The 19,448-nt window shown below is 30.8% G+C and overlaps 1 protein-coding gene across 1 annotated transcript in view; it reads left to right on the forward strand.

Annotated features, from left to right (window-relative positions):
* Positions 1–17,132, forward strand: part of LOC143066461 (metabotropic glycine receptor-like) — a 35,115-nt gene extending 17,983 nt beyond the window's left edge. Inside the window, exons 3-12 of the mRNA XM_076239379.1 lie at positions 622–789; positions 1,233–1,356; positions 2,401–2,727; positions 5,079–5,147; positions 9,201–9,310; positions 9,629–9,846; positions 12,512–12,650; positions 12,943–13,048; positions 14,290–14,445; positions 16,731–17,132. Coding sequence (XP_076095494.1) covers positions 622–789; positions 1,233–1,356; positions 2,401–2,727; positions 5,079–5,147; positions 9,201–9,310; positions 9,629–9,846; positions 12,512–12,650; positions 12,943–13,048; positions 14,290–14,445; positions 16,731–16,820 — 1,507 coding nt within the window. The 3' untranslated portion in view covers positions 16,821–17,132. The remainder of the gene's footprint in view (positions 1–621; positions 790–1,232; positions 1,357–2,400; positions 2,728–5,078; positions 5,148–9,200; positions 9,311–9,628; positions 9,847–12,511; positions 12,651–12,942; positions 13,049–14,289; positions 14,446–16,730) is intronic.
* The last annotated feature ends 2,316 nt before the right edge of the window (positions 17,133–19,448 follow it).

Consider the following 19,448-nt stretch of genomic DNA (forward strand, 5'->3'; position numbering starts at 1 on the left):
AACTGAAACAAGTCACTCACAAACAAATAAAAGTCCGCAGGACTTTAAGATATGTTTGTGAGTGACTTGTTTCAGTTTATACACCAATAAATTCCTCTAAAAAGGCGTTTAAAACTTATAATACTTTTAAATTTGATACAACGAATTATTTTTCAACACTAGCTTATTCTATCACACTTTTATTGTATTGAATTGGCCCGGCGTATGTATGTATTCATTGATTAACGCAAAAATATGTGTTCCATGAAATTTGCTTTTTGCGAAAAAAAAAATAAACTAAAAAGTACACTCTTAATCATTTGAATGAATGTTTTATGTTTAGAATTGTATTTAACGCTTAACGCGAAGTGAGAACAAATATTTTTAACGTGAAGTGAGATTGTGTTATTATCACCGCCAGTTTGTTCACATTGGTTTATGAAAGATGTTCGGTCAACGTCGTCTATCGAAAAATAAACAAAATCAAGAACGACTACCAGAAGTCCTCACGACCAATCATATCAATGTATTCCCTAATATGCATATAATATAAGAATTGCTTTATTTTAACCCTAAATTTATATTGCTTTTCATAGTTTTAAATGTAATTAATGTTGAATAATTACTCATTTTGCATGTTAGGTCAGGAGGTGCTTCACTTCCAGAACAACAAAATATTTTACTGACAGCTAAATTATCAGATGGTCACTGGACCAAGCCATACTTCGATTGTGGTGGAGGTGATGTATGGATGGTAACATTCTCGTCTGCTATATTTTCCTTGAACGGAGATGGAGAACCAAAGTTTCAGTAAGTACTCATTGTTAGTTTTATATCTAATAATCAACTAAATCGTTAAAGTAAGTAATGTTGGTATATGTCCCATTTATCGAGAGAAAACAATCTGCAGAATATATACATTCGTTGTACTCAAAAAGGTTTGTTTCAATGGCTGATGAATAGATACTTGCCTTTTAAATTCAAATAATAAAAAAAAGATTTCTAAATTGTTGAAAATCAAAATAAATATACCAAATAATCAGTAAAACCACGGACAATTCAGGAGTAAAACTAACAAATTGTTAACACTACTTGTATACAAATAAATACCATTTATCAATATTTTTTTCTCAAATATAACCAACGATTGTAAATCCTGCTGTTCTCATAACTATAGTAAAACATCTACCCTGATAAAATATAAACACGAGATATGATTAATTGGAATGAAAGGACTTAACCTACTATTGTAGAGGTGTAGCCACCATTGATATTGAGCTAACAAATATCGACATAAACCAATGTGATCCAGACACCAGTACGTTTAGTGCTTTAGATGTATTTCGGGGAACTCATAGATGTCCTGAAACAACAGAGGTATTTTTAACATAAATGAATATAGATGTATGACAATTTGCAAAATTGCATGTTCCGAGATCTGATATATTTGCCATTCATAGAACTATTCACTAGAGATCAATTAACGATGATGTTACCCTCTACAGCTCACCGTACAGCCTTCAATGATGATAAAAACCTACACCGTACATGAACTATAAAATTCGCTGGGATGCCAAATATGCATTAATTCAAATGAGATAATTAACAGCCAGATTAAGCTTAAAAACAATAACTAAAAAAGACCAGACCGATACAAAAAACTTATAAAGAACAGGAAATAAATGCAGATCTAAATTTACTCAGAATTACTGAAAGCTTATTTTAAGTACAATTTAAATTGATAAATACACCATGTTTTCAAAGATGAAAATATTTTTTAGTTCATCTCCAACGAACTCAGTGTAAAGATGTCATAAACTGTCATATAGTGATACGAAAAGCATGAATCCTTGAGCCAAAATACAAGTGCTTCTCTCGGTGTTGGTTTGTTACCCGGATTTGTTTTTTTCTCTCAATCGATTAATGACTTTTGAACACCGGTATACTACTGTTGCCCTTATTTGGCAGTATTTAGAAGCATATTGAGTTATGAATCAAAATATGAGAAATAAAATCAATTTTAAGTTTTTAAATTGACAACCTTTAAGAATAAGTTTATCCAAACGATTCGAATTTGCTAGTTCTATAAACAACAGGAAGTGTGGTCCCGTTTGCACTAAGGTTCACTGTGTGTTTCACGTATGTGTTAACTTCCAAAGTCTATTGACAGATATTTCCTTTTTAAGTATTAATATATGTTTTATCAAGTGTACGAAGTATGTTTTTCAAGACTAAACTTGTAGATATAGATGCAGGAAAACTAGCCTAGAAAGATATTTTCAGAATTCAAAAAATGTACATTCAATAATGCAATTTTAAAGATTAAACTGTTCAAATAAAATATAGTAATAGATACATTTCGAGTCAAACACAAATCTGAATATATAGATGAACAATGTTGCTCTTTGCTTTTTTTCACAGTGCAGTTTTCTCCAAGGACTAGGGTTTAAAAGAGGAGCATATCAGTGTGTTTGCAGTAAGGGATACTATTTCCCTGATTCTAATTCTGAAGTAAAAGCTTTTAGTGGTAAAGATGTAGAAAATTACTTGAGTCTGTCGAATACAACAGATTTTACACAATATACATGTCTATCGTGTAAAGAGGGATGTACAGAATGTGTTGATGACTCCCCATGCTTGTATGAGTTCCTGTTTGTCTTCAGATTCATGGTATTACTGATTACTATGTTGACGTGTACTGCTATTGGAATTCTCTTTGTTGTCACAGCATATTTCAGGAATGAATTGGTACTTTTAATGTGTAGTTTGTTGTAGTATCCCCTTTTTGTAGTTTTTTGGGGTGTGGGGTGTGTGGGGTGTTATATTTTTCTTACGTTTTATCTTTTTTTCTGCTATATGTCGTGCGTTTATTAGTTGTGTTCAAGCAGTTCTATTTTATTTACTGTTTTATTTTCAGTTCTATAAATTTACTTTTTTTTATTCTATTTGATACAATCCTTATACAGATGAAAGTGGCTTGAACATTTCAATCAAAATATAAAATATCTAGTGCTGCATAAGAAAGTGCATTCAAGCTTCAAACATCAAAATATTAATTACGCCACTTAAGACAATGAAATAGCGAACGAGTACTAGTTTATAAATTAGCACCCTGTAAAAAGAGACCAAATGAGTTTTACCCTTAAAAAGGGATAATTAACAAAAGCTACAAAAAAAATGCAAATTTTCCGAAAATTTTATTGACACTGTGAGGAACTGAAATACCCTTACCTAGAAAGGACAATTATTGCTATGTATGATAAATTGATTGACATAAAGACATTTTTCCCTTGAGGAAATTTTTATTGTATGCTAAGAACATTCTTGATTATTAAAACATTACAGAAACAAATCTCCAATAAAGGGATTCAATTCTTGCCCACATGAATGTTCTCAATCTGTCTAGAAACTGTATTTTCCAAACATAGATGTTGTCAAGGACAACATAAGCAAATTACATGCATTTTTATCATGCAAAGTATTTCAGTTTAAATCCATTTTTGTATAATGAATCGCTTTGTTTCTTAAACGATTGTTCAGAGGTATCTAAAAAAACAATTTAAGGTCGAAGGAAATACACATTCCATTAATTGCATTGTATCACATATTTTATATGATGTGGCTTACTGTTATTTTTTTCATTAAAATTTTCTTCTTTGATTATCATGGTTATTGATTTATCAATTATGTTTGATTGAAGAGCAGAAGACAGGATAACCCTAAAAACAAATTAACGAGAGCTTCACTCAAGCAAAATATTTAAAAGAATATTTTGATATGAGCGTCACTAATGAGTCTTATGTAGACGAAACGCGCGTCTGGCGTACTAAATTATAATCCAGGTACCTTTGATAACAAATTAAGCTGTCATTCAAAAAATATTTTAGACCAAACTGTAACACATGTTACATTTACTAACCATGTTCCAATCTAATTATATGTTGTAAAAGACTTTTAACCGAATTCTATTTAACTATGCAGCACATGTTGCATTTAAAAGGACTAAAAAAAGTTCCTATTTGAATATATGTTGTGCAGAACGAATTTAATACCTTTAATAATATTTTTATTCTAATTCAAATGCCATTTCCTCACGATACAATTGAAACCGGTCGGATTTCAAAAGTGTAATGACTTAATGTTATGTTTGTGATTGTAAAATGATAGATACATACCATATATTAATATACCAGTGAATAATACTTATACTAATAGCAATTTAAGATGACGTTAATTAATGATACGGAAATAATCGTAGATTTGATACCACGTAGAAATTGAAACCAAGTTTTGTTTGAAATTTTTTATTTCCTTCAACAACATGACAAAAATATCATTTCGTTTTTAATTCGATTTGTACAAGTAAACTAAAAGGAATTTATGTTCTTTTTCAGACTGTATTTATCCTGGATGGAGATTACTAATGTTTTCTTTTTCGTCTCAATTAATTTAAAAGCTTTTAAGTCGTAAAAAGAATTTCTCCGTCAAAATTCAATTATATATATTATTGTCTAGCTCAGCGTATGGCACTTTATTTAGTTTTTGGTATGCCCCACTTGGGAGCATTGTAATTTTGTCTGTTAGTTCGTTCGTCCGTCCGTTTGTTCCGCTTCATGGTTGAAGTTTTTGGTTAAATTATTTGGTCAGGATAGTTTTGGATGAAGTGGAAGTCCAATTAGCTTGTAACGTAGTAAATATGTTCCCTATGATATGATTTTTCGAATTATAATGCCAAACTAAAGTTTGACCCAAATTTTTACGGTCTACTGATCATATAAAATGAAAGTGGAACAACCGTATACTTTGAACTTTCATGATTATCATAAGCTTAAAGGTCAAACCAAACTACATTATATTGTATCATACTCCATGTGTACATTTAAATAAAGGGATCCATCTACGGCAGACAATATTTCCAATTTCGCCCTAATAATTTTGAAAAGAGAAAACACATGGACTGAGCTTTCGGATACAAACGTTCGAAGTTGTAATGAACAATTGTACAAATGAAAAATACTGAGAAATATATCATATTGTGATAAAATTTTGAAGCTTCAACTGTGTTTACTTCTGTTTATCTTGATATTAATAATTTTCAGGCTATTAAGACCGGAAGTCCTATTTTCTTGCTGTTCATGTGTGCTGGCGGTATGTTAATGTGTAGTACGGTAAGCTGATTATTTAATGACAATTTTCAATTACTGATGTTCTTTGATTGAAACAAAATTGTCCCATTATGCATTCATAAATATTCCCGGTTAACTATTTCTTTGATTGAAACAAAATTGTCCCATTATGCATTCACAAATATTCTCGGTTAACTATTTCTTAGTGGTAGGTTATAATAAAATGTTTGCCTTATTGTTTTCCAGTTAATTTAGAATGCAAAAGTACGAAGCGTTGAAAAAACAAAATTAATGTTAAAAAGGCTTTAAACACCAGCCGAGGCATATACGACATTTTTTCAATATTAATAAATATCGTCATTTAAACAGTAAACAAGTAAAGTAGTTTTCCAAAACAAGTAAACGCAAACATAATACTAGTATACATTAAATTTCTGTTACTCGCGTTGCTTCTGTAGGTCTACTTTCGTTAAGGGCATACGATACAGTTTTGGTCCCATAATGAAATTGTTTCAAAGATTGAATCAAATATGTAATAAAAAATATACCATCATGTGATACTTTTAGAGTAAATTGAGGTTGAAATTTCAGATATTTCCTCAAAATTCGGATTTGTGGACATATTTTTTCTTTTTGATAGAAAAACATAACTTTTTTTTTTAAGATAAACACAAGCTGTTTTTTGTTAAATTATTTTAATTTTATATCAATGTTCTATAAATTTTTGTATTTGTTTTTACAAATAACTCATATTTATCAAATGTTTATGATTGTAGGAAAAAAGCGTAATTTTTTGCTGTATATTTATCAAATTTAAAAAAAAATGCACTATTGACCTTTTTATGAAAATTGGTACACACAATCTTCTGATCAAACCAAATGTCATTTTAAAAAATATTATATTGGTGCACATAATCTTCTGATCAAACCAAATGTCATTTTAAAAATGAGGGGTCCATGAACTCGTATTCAAGTTAAATCTGTTTGAATGATAAAAATTAGTCAAAAACTGCATCTTTTTCCGATAAGTCATAGTTTGGCGTCGCAAAAATAACAATTTACGTTAGCAAAGTATTTACCTTTCCTGTAACTGTAACGTGCCCTTAAGTGTAAAATGCACTGACTACGTGTTAGAACCGTGCATGTGGTGTACAAATTTATAAGCTTGATATCTCAGATGTGCTTTTTGTCCAATCAAATTGAATAATATTATATGTTTTGCTAATCCTGACTCAACATGCTTCGATCAACATCTTTACGTGCCAATCTTCTCGAGATTGTATGCATACGTTCTTCTATCAACCCTATTAAGAGTTGAAAATAATGAGTGCATACGTTTTCAATATATACCTTCTGAAGAATACTAGTATTCATGATTTTTCGGTAAAACACTTCATAATAGATGTCTAGGTTCACATTAAAATCTAATACCTACAGCGGCATACATAGCTTACTTTATTTATTTATTTATTCCGTACACTATTATAATAAAATTCTAAACATTAGCAAATTATATGCATGATGTATCAATTTTCTTTAACAATCTGTTCTATCACCCTCTCAGGTATGTGTTATCAAATTCCTTATACACAATGTTCTGTCATTATTGTTTGATGAATTTCAAATGAAAGTAATTAACTATAATTTCATGTACACAACAACTTTAAAGTTATTAGAAAAGTAACAACATAAAGCAAGATGTGTTTATGTTGACAGTCTGTGCAACTGTTAAAAACTATTGATGTTATTTCAAATCATTACTCTTTTAATGGAATTATCGCTTTAAAAAGGTCTGTACGACAGAGTGAAATTCAAAATATTGTCTCCCGCTGAGCCATGAAATGTAGTAAATTATCAACCTCGTATAAACCAATCAAGATCTGACATTTTGACGTGAAGTGTTTTAAAACAAAATCAAACATGGAAAGTAGAACAAACACAGAAGCAAATGAAATAGGTTTTTTGTCAATGTTGTCTACCTTAATTTTATAATTTAAGAAGGAGGAGTCATTGATTAAAATAAAATAAAATTGAGAATTGAAATAGGGAATGTGTCAAAGAGACAGCAACCCGACCAAAGTACAGAAAACAGACGATGACTCTCAATGGGTCGTCAGCACCTAGAGCCCGTCTTCAGCTGTCCATTAATCAAATTTGTACAAGTCCAGTTAAAATGGACGTCACACTAAACTCCAAATCATATAAATGAACTCAAAATAATCAGAAACTAAAAAAAATACTTGCATAGGCCAGAGCCTCTTGACTTGAGACTGGTGCAAAAATGCGACGGGTTCAAAAATGTTTTGTTTATAGGAAAACACAACCAGTAAAACCCTCGTCCTCTTCCTTTATTTTAAAATTCCCTTCAGGCATCATAGTTTACAGAGAGAACAAATGCTCATATAAAAAATAATTTATGTGGTTGCTCACGACTATTGTAGCGGATTTTCTTTCAAACAATTCCCATATATTCTTTTAAATTGTGTTTAATGAGTCTACTAAATTAGGTGGATAGTAATTGTTAACTTTAGACAATCTTTGAACAATTCATTTTTCTTCTTTTTCTTAATAAAAAGACCTTACCAATATTTTTTGGTATTCTTTCTAATTAAAAGGATAAAGCTTTTATTGATTTTTATGAAAATAAAAAAAAATGTTGGGTACTAAAAGTATACTTAGGCTAAAATGTTAATGATAATAAAAAAAAACGATGAAAAGACCAAAGAGACAATTAAAATCATTAGACAAAGAAAAACAGACAATACCATGATAAAAAAAAAGAAAATGACGAAAATGAAAAACGGTCTTCTTTGTTTAGAAATCTTATCGCTAAGCAGCATGAAACCAAATAAACTGGGTATGATCTCAAGAGCTTAAGAAGATTTACAAGCGGGGATAAATAATAGTGTACTTTTTGTGAATTTTTACATCAAAAGATATCTCTTTAACCACATAAGGCTAAGATATAAAGCAAGAAAACTCTGATTCAATTTTGGATATGGGACTCAGTGATTCAGTGAAGTTTATAGTAGGCTAGATTCGTTACCCTGCCACCTGATTTATGTAAATATATAAAATAACAAGATTTAAAAAACCAACAGATTCAGTTTTAAGTTTGCGCTGATTAAAGTCCGGACACCAAGTAAACAGTGAAAAACGCTTCACAAAATTTGCACTTTTGTAGTGCCTGCATATGCTGCTAGTGTATAGATGAGTAATGAGAAGGTACAAATTGTGTTGAATATAGTTTCATTTATTTAGGGATTTGTCTTATAATGCAGTCGAATTAATAAAGAATTACAGATAGATTTGGTCAAAGAACTATATCTACAAAATGTAGAATGGAAAACTCTTTATAAATAATTTAGTTCCGACGAAGCGCTTTTCTGGATTAATTTCTATCATGAACGCACAAAGCCAAACATTTTCAAGCCAAATGATGTATAAGTACAGAAACATGAGAGGTGCTATATGATCCAGATTTCAATTTACCATTTGCATTTATGACAGTTGTTTTCCATTTAATTGCTGTGCTTAGGCTTTTGATATTGCCATTTCATAATAGACTTCTCGTTTTGAATTTTCACTGGAGTTTGGTATTTTTGTTATTTTACCTTTCACCACCAGGAATTGACCTAACTGTTAAATATTGCTGTTTGTTTATGAGTTACGATCATGATTGTTGTTTGTTCTGGTTGAGGTAATTAGCAGATAAAAGATAGGTGACTCGTTTACGTATCTAGTTGTTGATAATATGAACAGCTGCTAACTGATATTGGAGGACATTGACGACAAGTTAATGTCATCTCTTTGATAAATAATATTCATTCACACAAAAAGACCCAATAATTATTAACTTGTGTTAATATATAAATAATAGAACGAAAGTAGCATGCTTTACTTGTGCATTTTCTATTTCTAAATATTTCGGACGGATCCCCAAAACAATCTTGTATAAACAAATATGCACGCTTTTAAGGCGATGGTAAATGGGTGATGTGGTGTTGTATACTGTTAAAGATATTTGGTAATTTTTCATATACTTTTTTTGTTAATATGCATTGTGTTCAAATTTACCTTGAAATATTTTTTCAGGGATTCTTTGCCTATCCAAAAGCTTTAGAATTTCTCTGTGTCATACAAATTTGGGTGTTTCATATAGGTTTCAACTTCATGTATGGTGCATTAGTGGTTAAGACATGGAGGTATGTTTATATATTTTGCAAGATTTCTTTCCATTTTATATTTATTAAAAAATGATGAAATCTTTAAAAAACATTTTATGAAAGACAATTTCAATGAAGACTATCAGACAAACTACCTTTGTCTGCATTATTGATCTGTTGTAATGCAATTTCAAGTTTTCCATTTTGCATCCTTCAACGTTATAGCTTGACTGTATGGTCAATACAATACACAATAGTCAAACATTAAGTGGAAACGATTAACAGTAAAATATGACAATAATTTCATATTAACCTGAATCATTAGCTGTCAAACATATTAACTTCATATATTTTCAGAATAGCTGTAATTTTCAGACCAACAAGCAAATTGCAGAGAATTAATTTACCGGACAAAGAACTCTTAAAGAGGTTTTTCCCAATGATGATATTTGTTTGTGTTTACCTTCTCGCCTGGTCAATAGCAGAGAAAGGAGAAACAGGAACTCTAGAAACTTCCAGTTTATTAAAATATGACGTTTGCTTGAGTAGTTACTGGCTTTATGCCATTCAATGTGGTAAGTATAATTTAAATTCGAATGGTAAGTCAGTGTAAGCGTTTGTCATCACTTAGCGTCATATTTCATTGTTCCTATATGAATTTGTTTTAAGATATTATCCTCTGAAACAAACCAGTCTTGATAAAAAAAAAAGGCAATAAGCTGATTTATTGTTGGTTTTTTTTAAGATTTTGTTCTTATCCATCTTGATCAAACATCTTAGTTGTCCTTACTCGATATATACGATACGATACAATGTAAAGTGTTGTTTAATATCTTGAAAACCATAATAGACCTGTCTGATATGAAAGATAAAAAAGTATAATATACCAAGGGTTACCCTTTCCATCTTTATAAACATTATCACATAACTCCTTATAGAAGACATTGTTCTTCATTACCTTTCGACAATATTTTTAGATTTTCTACCTTCTATCTCAAAAAAAAATAAGATAGACAGAAAAGTAAATAAACACTAAATTTAAAATAATACAAGCCTCTGGCCTTTGTTAGTCTTGTATGATTTTCAATTCTAGTTTCTTGTGTATAATTTGGAGTTTAGTATGGCGTCCATTATCACTGTACTAGTATGGATATTTGTTTAGGGGCCAGATGAAGGAGTTTCTCGCTGCATTGAAGACCTATTGGTGACCTTTTGCTGTTGTCTGTTCTATGGTCGGGTTGTTGTCTACAAAAATACACAATCAAAGCTTCAATCTTTAAAGTTATTTAATAAAATTCAAAAAGTGTATGACTTTTTTAAGTGGAAAGAAAAAGGTAAAATATCAAAAATACCGAATTCCGAGGAAAGTTCTAAACGGAAAGTCCCTAAGAAAATGGCAAAATTAAAAGCTCAATCACACAAACATAAACACACAAAAACATATTCCCTGACTTGGTACATGCACATTTTTAGCTCACCTGGCCCGAAATTCCAAGTGAGCTCATCACTTGGCGTCCGTCATCCGTCGTCGTCGTCCGTCGTCGTTAACTTTTACAAAAATCTTCTCCTCTGAAACTACTGGACCAAATTTAACCAAATTTGGCCACAATCATTATTGGGGTATCTAGTTTAAAAAATGTGTCCAGTGACCCAGTCAACCAACCAAGATGGCTGCCATGGCTAAATATAGAACATATGGGTAAAATGCAGTTTTTGGTCATAACTCAAAAACCAAAGCATTTAGAGCAAATCTGACATGGGGTGAAATTGTTTATCAGGTCAAGATCTATCTGCCCTGAAATTTTCAGATGAATCAAACAACCGGTTGTTAGGTTGCTGCCCCTGAATTGGTAATTTTAAGGAAATTTTGCTGTTTTATGGTTATTATCTTGAATATTATTATAGATAGAGATGAACTGTAAACAGCAATAATGTTCAGCAAAGAAAGATTTACAAATGAGTCAACATGACCAAAATGGTCAGTTGACCTCCTAAGGAGTTATTGCCCTTCATATTCAATTTTTAACAATTTTCATAAAATTTGTAGATTTTCACTAACAATTTCCACTGAAACTACTGGTCCAAGTTCATTATAGATTGAGATAATTGTATTAAAGCAGCAAGAATGTTTAGTAAAGTTAGATCTACAAACACATCACCATCACTAAAACACAATTTTGTCATGAATCCATCTGTGTCCTTTGTTTGTTTAATATTCACATAGACCTAATATTCACATAGGCCAAGGTGAGCGACACAAGTTCTTTAGAGCCTCTAGTTTCGTTATTATCTTGAATATTATTATAGATAGAGATAAACTGTACACAGCAATAATGTACAGCAAAGTAAGACCTTAAAATAAGTCAACATGACAAAAATGGTCAATTGACCCCTAAGGAGTTATTGCTCTTCATAGTCAATTTTTAACAATTTTCATAAAATTTGTAGATTTTCACTAACAATTTCCACTGAAACTACTGATCCAAGTTCATTATAGATTGAGATAATTGTAATCAGCAAGAATGTTTAGTAAAATTAGATCTACAGCACATCACCATCACCAAAACACAATTTTGTCATGAATCCATCTGTGTCCTTTGTTTGTTTAATATTCACATAGACCTAATATTCACATAGGCCAAGGTGAGCGACACAGGCTCTTTAGAGCCTCTAGTTTTGTTATTATCTTGAATATTATTATAGATAGAGATAAACTGTAAACAGCAATAATGTACAGCAAAGTAAGACCTAAACATAAGTCAACATGACAAAAATGGACAATTGACCCCATAATGAGTTATTGCCCTCCATAGTCAATTTTTAACAATTTTCATACAATTTGTATATTTCACTTATATTTTCCACTAAAACTACTGGGCCAAGTTCATTATAGATAGAGATAATTGTAAGCAGCAAGAATGTTTAGTAAAGTAAGATCTACAGACACATCACCATCGTCAAAACACAATTTTTTTCAAGAATCCATCTGTGTCCTTTGTTTAATATTCACATAGACCAAGGTGAGCGACACAGGCTCTTTAGAGCCTCTAGTTTTATGTAGTATTCTAGGGGGTTTAATTCGTATTACACGCCTTACATAAATCCCATTATGTCAGATTTTCAACATTTGGGCTCGAATACTACCGGAAAGTGGTCAGAAGCTTTTTTTTACAATATTTTGAATACAGTGCCATATAAGCATCCATTTTATATAAAACTTGTGGACCTGTTTTCTTTTAGCTGAAGTATGTCTTCTTTTGGTTGGTGTATATATTTGTTACATGGTGAGGAAAGCACCAGGCCATTTCAACGAAAGTAAATATATTACATGGTCAATTTACAACGGAATCATACTGGGAAGTTTTCTGTTGATTCTAACGTAAGTTCAAAAATATTTAAAAAATTCTAGCATATTGTGCTAAATCTAAATAAAACATTATTACCTGTTGAAGTCTTGATCTCTATTTTGCTTTTTGCAGGCTTTAGTCTGCTTTTTCCTTTCCAATTTGAATGTTTATAACATATATAAAGACAACTTATTTATTTGCCTTTCTATTGACATAAACAAAGTCACAAAACTTTTAAACTTTATTTCTTCAGATACTTTACATTAATAGCATGCTATCATTTTTATTACGTTGCCATAATTATTGTTTTCTTAACATTTCCAGACATTTAATTGGTCATTCATATGGACCAGATCTGCTGTATCTCTTACAAGGTTTACAGATTCAAGCATTTGTTACAATAACATTGACATTAATTTTCATTCCAAAGGTAAGCTTTTTTCAAATTTCGAGTTGTGTAGTGGCATATTTTGATGGAGCATTACTGAACATTTTTCGAGCTTTATGCTTTTTTGTTACAATAGTTGGTCTTTGTGGAATTTATATGTTCGTATATGTTAAGAATGATGACGTTAAGTCTGATGACTGCTGTTTAAGATATGCGATATAAAAATATTTCTCCTTTCGTATGGTAAAGCTAACTATGGATAGTTTTTTGATAGCATGGGACGTGTACAATCGTAGCAAAATCCGGTTTGATGAGAGACGTTTTCTGAAACTCACGTGTTGATCACCGGTATACTACTGTTGCCTTTATTTTTTACCAGGGTCTTGTGACATGTAACATATAGTCTTCAGTTCAATGATTTTAAACTGACAATCTGATTCTTGCTAAAATAATGAAATACACAAAGGTCGATTGCAACCTTGCTTGCAAATTGTGCTTATGTCCATAACATCAATTTAAAGCGTCTTAATATAAAGAATACTAATGATCAAGCAAAACGAATAAATTTTCTCATTCCGATATTTTCATGATGTCCTCCACAATTAATCTCTAGTGAGTACTTATTTTAAAAGTATCCCAATGAGTAAAGATCTATAACTATATCTTTGATTTCAATTTTCCTATTGACAAATTTTCATTCCTGTATTTCAGGAATCAATAATTATCATTATGTTTTAAAAGAGGCAAAATATGTCTGACAAATCCGTTTTGCAGCTTTTGTTGTCAAAAATAGTTTCTTTATTAGTTTTGTGCATTTTATGCAATAAAATTTGCAAATTGTGAACATGCACGAGTGGAACGTATAACCTGAGATATGCAAACGCCATAGATTACACTGCTATCTATATTGCTGAGAAATGGGAAGTTGACAATTGGGAAGTTAAAATCATCACGTTTTCATTTATCAACTTTAAAGAAAAGATCACCTAATGAAGCATACCTTCTGTTTTCGGTAGATTAATTATAGCAGGGAATGTCGTGTGTGTTATAGGTTTGCTGTTTAATCCCTTTCTTTAGTACGTGAATGTACCATTAGCATGGAAGTTAATAATCGTTTCAAAATATATCTATCTGCAAATGTTGTCATATTAAGTAGACATTGATTAGTCAATTTGTCTTCATGAAGTAAAAGTTTATTTACAAAAATCAAATTATCAAGAATCAAACACAACGGAAAACATGCTGCTCCTTTAATTTATGAAAATTATTTTTGTCTATTTTAGTTATTAGCATTATACAAAAAAGAGGATGTAAAAAGAGCCAACGATACTTTTGCCACGGCTTACGCCAGCAAGTATATCAGAACAAATAATATTGAAGGTGCATCTTCTAAGACAGTCGGTACGCAGACTTATGAAAACGTTACACCAGGCCCTAAGGTATGAAATAAAGGATACTTTACTCATTGAACGCAATGATTATTGGTGAACTTGTATTTAAAAAAAGGAGTAAGATAAATAAACGGGACTGTCTATTTCGTAGTAGTTTTTCATTTGATTGTGTTTTGGATTTGATTTTAACTTCACTTTCGGTTCATTTTTATCATGAATTGCTTTTCACGAAACCCATACGACATATCAAGTAATTAAAATTCAATTTTAACGGATCTGAAGTCCTTCAGTAGCCCATTTTATGTAAGTTTCGGGATAAAAATGTTCACCTACCGTTAGCCTAATGCCACACACGTTTGTACATTTCAAATAGTTCTGTTTGAAATTACTCTTTCAAAGCTTTCTCCCTTGCTATTTAAAATGCAGGATTTTGAAAGTTTTAGTTAATATAAAATGTACCGCTCTTTTTTATTATTTAAAAAGGAAGTGTCTAGTTTTAAATCTGACATTTGCCGTTAAAGTGTTAATCACATCAATGATCTGAAAATAGTTAAGAGACCATAGATTATTATTAATTAACCGCTAAACCAAAGTTTTTAAAATCATAATACGATGTCATTTACTATTTAAAAATTATAAAATAGCATATTGTTAAATGATGATCGTTATTATGAAATGCAGATCGTATCGCAGAACCATCGTATCATTGTTTATTCAAAATATCCTTTAATATATGTATAGGAAGATGTGGTATGAGTGCCAATGAGTCAACTCTCTCTCATCCAAGTAACAATTTGTAAAAGTAAACAATTTTAGGTCAAAAAACAGTCTTCAACACTGAGCCTTGGCTCACACCGAACAGCAAGCTACAAAGGGCCTCAAAAAACATGTGTAAAAACCATTCAAACGGGAAAATCAACGGTCTAATATATATAAAAAACGAGAAACACTTATGAACCACATCAACAAACGACAACTGCTGAACATCAAATTCCTGACTCAAAACAGGTGCAGACAAATGCAGCGGGTTTATCGTTTCAATAGGTACCAACCTTATCTTAACAATAGTGTAACATCACAACATAAAAAAGATACACTATAAAATACCAATTCAAGTATTAAAAGCGATTTTGACCATATATTTAATTGGTTCCTCATTAGTCTGTATTTTGTTGTAGTGGTCATTGTAGATTTTAGATTGGAATCAAAATCCAACTTTATGCATTTAATCAGTGAATCCAACAATTTAAGGGCTTCATATTTCCCCGTGGTGTTTAAGAATAACTGCTTTGTTTTATTTTATGGAAGTTTGTAGGCTGACAAAAAATCATACGTTTTAATGATCCTAACATTAAGAAAACTTGCAGAAATACGAAATGGTTCAGACAAAACCGTTATTAGATTTTAAAATACTACAATACGCAGCTAGATATGTAAATGTGATACCTAGTTGTGACAATAGAAAAATGAAGACTTTATCATTCGCGTAAATTTTGAAAGATAAGAAAGTTTTTAAGCAGATTCATTCGACGAAACAATGTAGATATTTGAGAGACACAAATAGACGCAAAGTAAATGGAAAGCGTACAATAGCACTTTGGTCCAGATGAATTAAAAAGTATTGTTCAAACACAACATATTTTACAGTATACCATCCTTCAGATTGAACAGGATCGATTGTTTTGATTAAGATTATAACATAATATTGACTACTGTACCCCTATTTTTGGTATTTCGTTTTCAATATATTGGATTTTGATGCGACTGTCATACAAGTGAGAAGTTTAGCTAGCTATTAAACCAGTTTTAATCCACCATTTTCTGCATTAAAAAATGCCTGAACATAGGCAGGAGTATGACAGTTGTTATCCATTCGTTTGATATGTTTCAGCTTTTGATTTTGCCATTTGATTAGGGACTTTCCGTTTTTAAGTTTCCTCAGAGTTCAGTATTATTTTTTTTTTAATTTACTTCTTCCTACTTTTTTTTTAATTTTAATTTTTGGATTACTTTAAATAGTAAAAAACATTGTGCTGTTTCTATTATAGCTAAATTTTACTTCGAAAAAAAGATGTCGAGCGTCGTTTGTGTTTTTAGGTGATTTACCTTATAAGGCATCAAAGATTAGACAAATAACGTACGACCAATCACAGTACGAGTGATAACAGTTCAAAATACCAGGTTATGTTTTAATAAAATTTGTAGAAGCAAGTCTTTTATTATTGTTTCGAATCGTAATAGAGTTTGTGTGAGATATACTGTTTTAATTGCTACAAAAGTTTTGTTCATTTCTATTCAATTTTTTAAAATTATGTTGCAATATTTTTTTCCAGGAGAAAACATTTTGGACGTCACTAACCAAGATTTCTAATAACAAAGTAGAACCCATTGTCGACCATTTGTCTGTTCCAACAACACGATAACAACGAAAGTGAAACGATAATAAATACATCATAAGTGGTTGACATCCAGAGTAATCAAGTGGATAGGGTTGTTACTGAGGGTTCATTGTCTGTGTTATAACCATGATGTAGTTTAACTCTTATCAGTGGTACATTTAAATCATATTCTGAACTAATATTAACCCATCTTAGTTTTACACCAAATGGTCTATATAAGCAATGAAAGGGTGTATGTGCACGGAAATCTTGCCTAATTCTACCACGTTTTGTGTATGTGGTAAGATAAGAGAAGGGGTCTTTCGTTATTGTATGTGTCTCAGTTTGTTTGTCGATTTATTCAAATCGTATGAATCGGGTGTTGCTGGTTGATGTTTTTTTTTTATTAACTGTGCTATATTTTTTACATTCCTGTAAAAAAAATTATGTACTAGTAATATATTTTTTTTTAATTTGTATCAAATTAATAGATTCAAGACAACGAGTTTAAAGTTCAAGTGAGGAATACGTCAGTCGTTTGATGTGTTTGAGCTTGTGTTTGAATTTGCCATTTGTTTAGGGACATTCAGTTTAGAATTTGCCATTTGTTTAGGGACATTCAGTTTAGAATTTGCCATTTGTTTAGGGACATTCAGTTTAGAATTTGCCATTTGTTTAGGGACATTCAGTTTAGAATTTGCCATTTGTTTAGGGACATTCAGTTTAGAATTTCCATTTGAGTACGGTATTATTGTTATTCGACTTTTTAATAAATCCATAGTTTTTACATCTTTATTCTATAAATTATATGGGTCCTGTTTATCGAAGTACTCTTAGAATTAGGACATGCCCTAAGACCAACTTAGGACACATATTAGTCCTAAGTGGGTTTATCAAACATGTCTCAACTTAGGAAAATCCTAGGAATTGTCCTAACTTTAGGATACCAAATAAGGTGTCTTAAGATGGTCTTAGGATGGTCCTTACTTTAGGATAGATTTAGGATGGTTCTTTTGTATACAAATTAGCCTGTGTTGGTTCCATTTGATTTTTATGGCGGGAATTTGACTGGATTTTTTTTTTGGGGGGGGGAGGAGGGGGCTAGGAGGATAAAGATTGTCATGCCTTTTTTTTATTGTAATCTCTGTGCTTCCTTTTTTTCACACTAAGCGGTCCTGCCTTTTTTATAAGTTTATTCTGACTTTTTTTACATAAATTGTCGTCTGCCTTTTTTTGTGTATAGTTGCTCATCATTCAGTTTATTTTATTCCAAACCCTATATAACTACTGTCCTGCCTTCTCAGAGTCTGTAGTTATAAATCGTTAAAATTCGAATTTCGTCTCTTGCTATATACACACGTAATAAAATAGTTGAAGTACTCAGTATTTATATGAAAGATGCACGTGATTTGCCTTTGAACTTTAGTATGAAACCGTGACACTTCGAATTCAGCTCACTCAAAGCATGTATGATTGTACATATTTAATTTTAACTATTTACAATTAGTTTGTTCAAATTTTATATTAAACGTTTTTATGTTTTTGGTTCTATGTTTCATAGAGTTTAAATGTACAATTATAATAGAAAAATTTATTGATATAGTCCGTTTGACTTCTATAAATCTTCAAAAAATAATTCTTAAAATTTCATTTTTAAAGATCAATATTTTTTTTCTTCATGTATGTTAATGTATGATATATACGAACTCTGACTATGCATATCATAATTTTAATCCTATAATTAAAAAAGTTACTCAATAGGTCTCTATATGTTACTTCAATTTATTTTAATATAAAATACTCAATGGAGTAAGTATGAGTAGTGTAACAGCCTTCCATTCAAAACAAAAACATTAGACATGTGCTCTAAACCTGTTTTATTGTACCATGTGACTTTACTCATTTAAATAACTCTGGTCATGTGATTGCTGAGCTTTCTGTATTCAATGAGAAATACAAAAGCATGCACACATTTGAGGATTATGTGGTGTATTTTATTCAAAGGAATTATATATTCATTTTGGAATTTTTAGTAGTGAAATTATGCATAATGGAATTTATGCATTTTTTTGTAGTGAAATTACCAGTGTGCCATTCTCGAGGATTAGAGGATTTTATATTTGGCTTCTAGTTTCACATTTTATTAAAATAATACAGTTATTAAAATTCATTTTTGTATTTATTCTAAGAAAAAGAAAGGATATGGGGTATTTGCCGATGAGACAACTACCCAACACTATAGTTTTAGTAAAAATTTAGAGTTGAAAAATATTACAGGAAAGAAAATGTTACATTGTAGGTTCTGGCTAAAAGTGTGAGGTATCTCACATACACCACATGACCATTTTCAATCTTCTGGTAAACCAATCAGAGGGTTGATATGGAACTGTGGTGTATGTGTAGATACCCTCACACTTTCTCAATGGAAAATTAAACAAACTATGGTACAAAACGAACATAATCGGCTCATCAGTGAATAAACTTCATTGTAACAAATGTGTATTGCGGTCTTTAGCAATTTGACAATTGAAATGGAAACCAAAACTTAACAAATAATTCTGTTTTTTAATAAAAAGATTCTATACGCACATTTGGTTTGAAGAAATAAAATATCTGGGCTTTTTTTTGTTACATCAATGGATGTAAAAATTAACGGGTTATCAGCTACTTGGT

Source organism: Mytilus galloprovincialis, chromosome 3 (genome assembly GCF_965363235.1).
Source record: "Mytilus galloprovincialis chromosome 3, xbMytGall1.hap1.1, whole genome shotgun sequence".
NCBI classification, from domain to species: domain Eukaryota; kingdom Metazoa; phylum Mollusca; class Bivalvia; order Mytilida; family Mytilidae; genus Mytilus; species Mytilus galloprovincialis.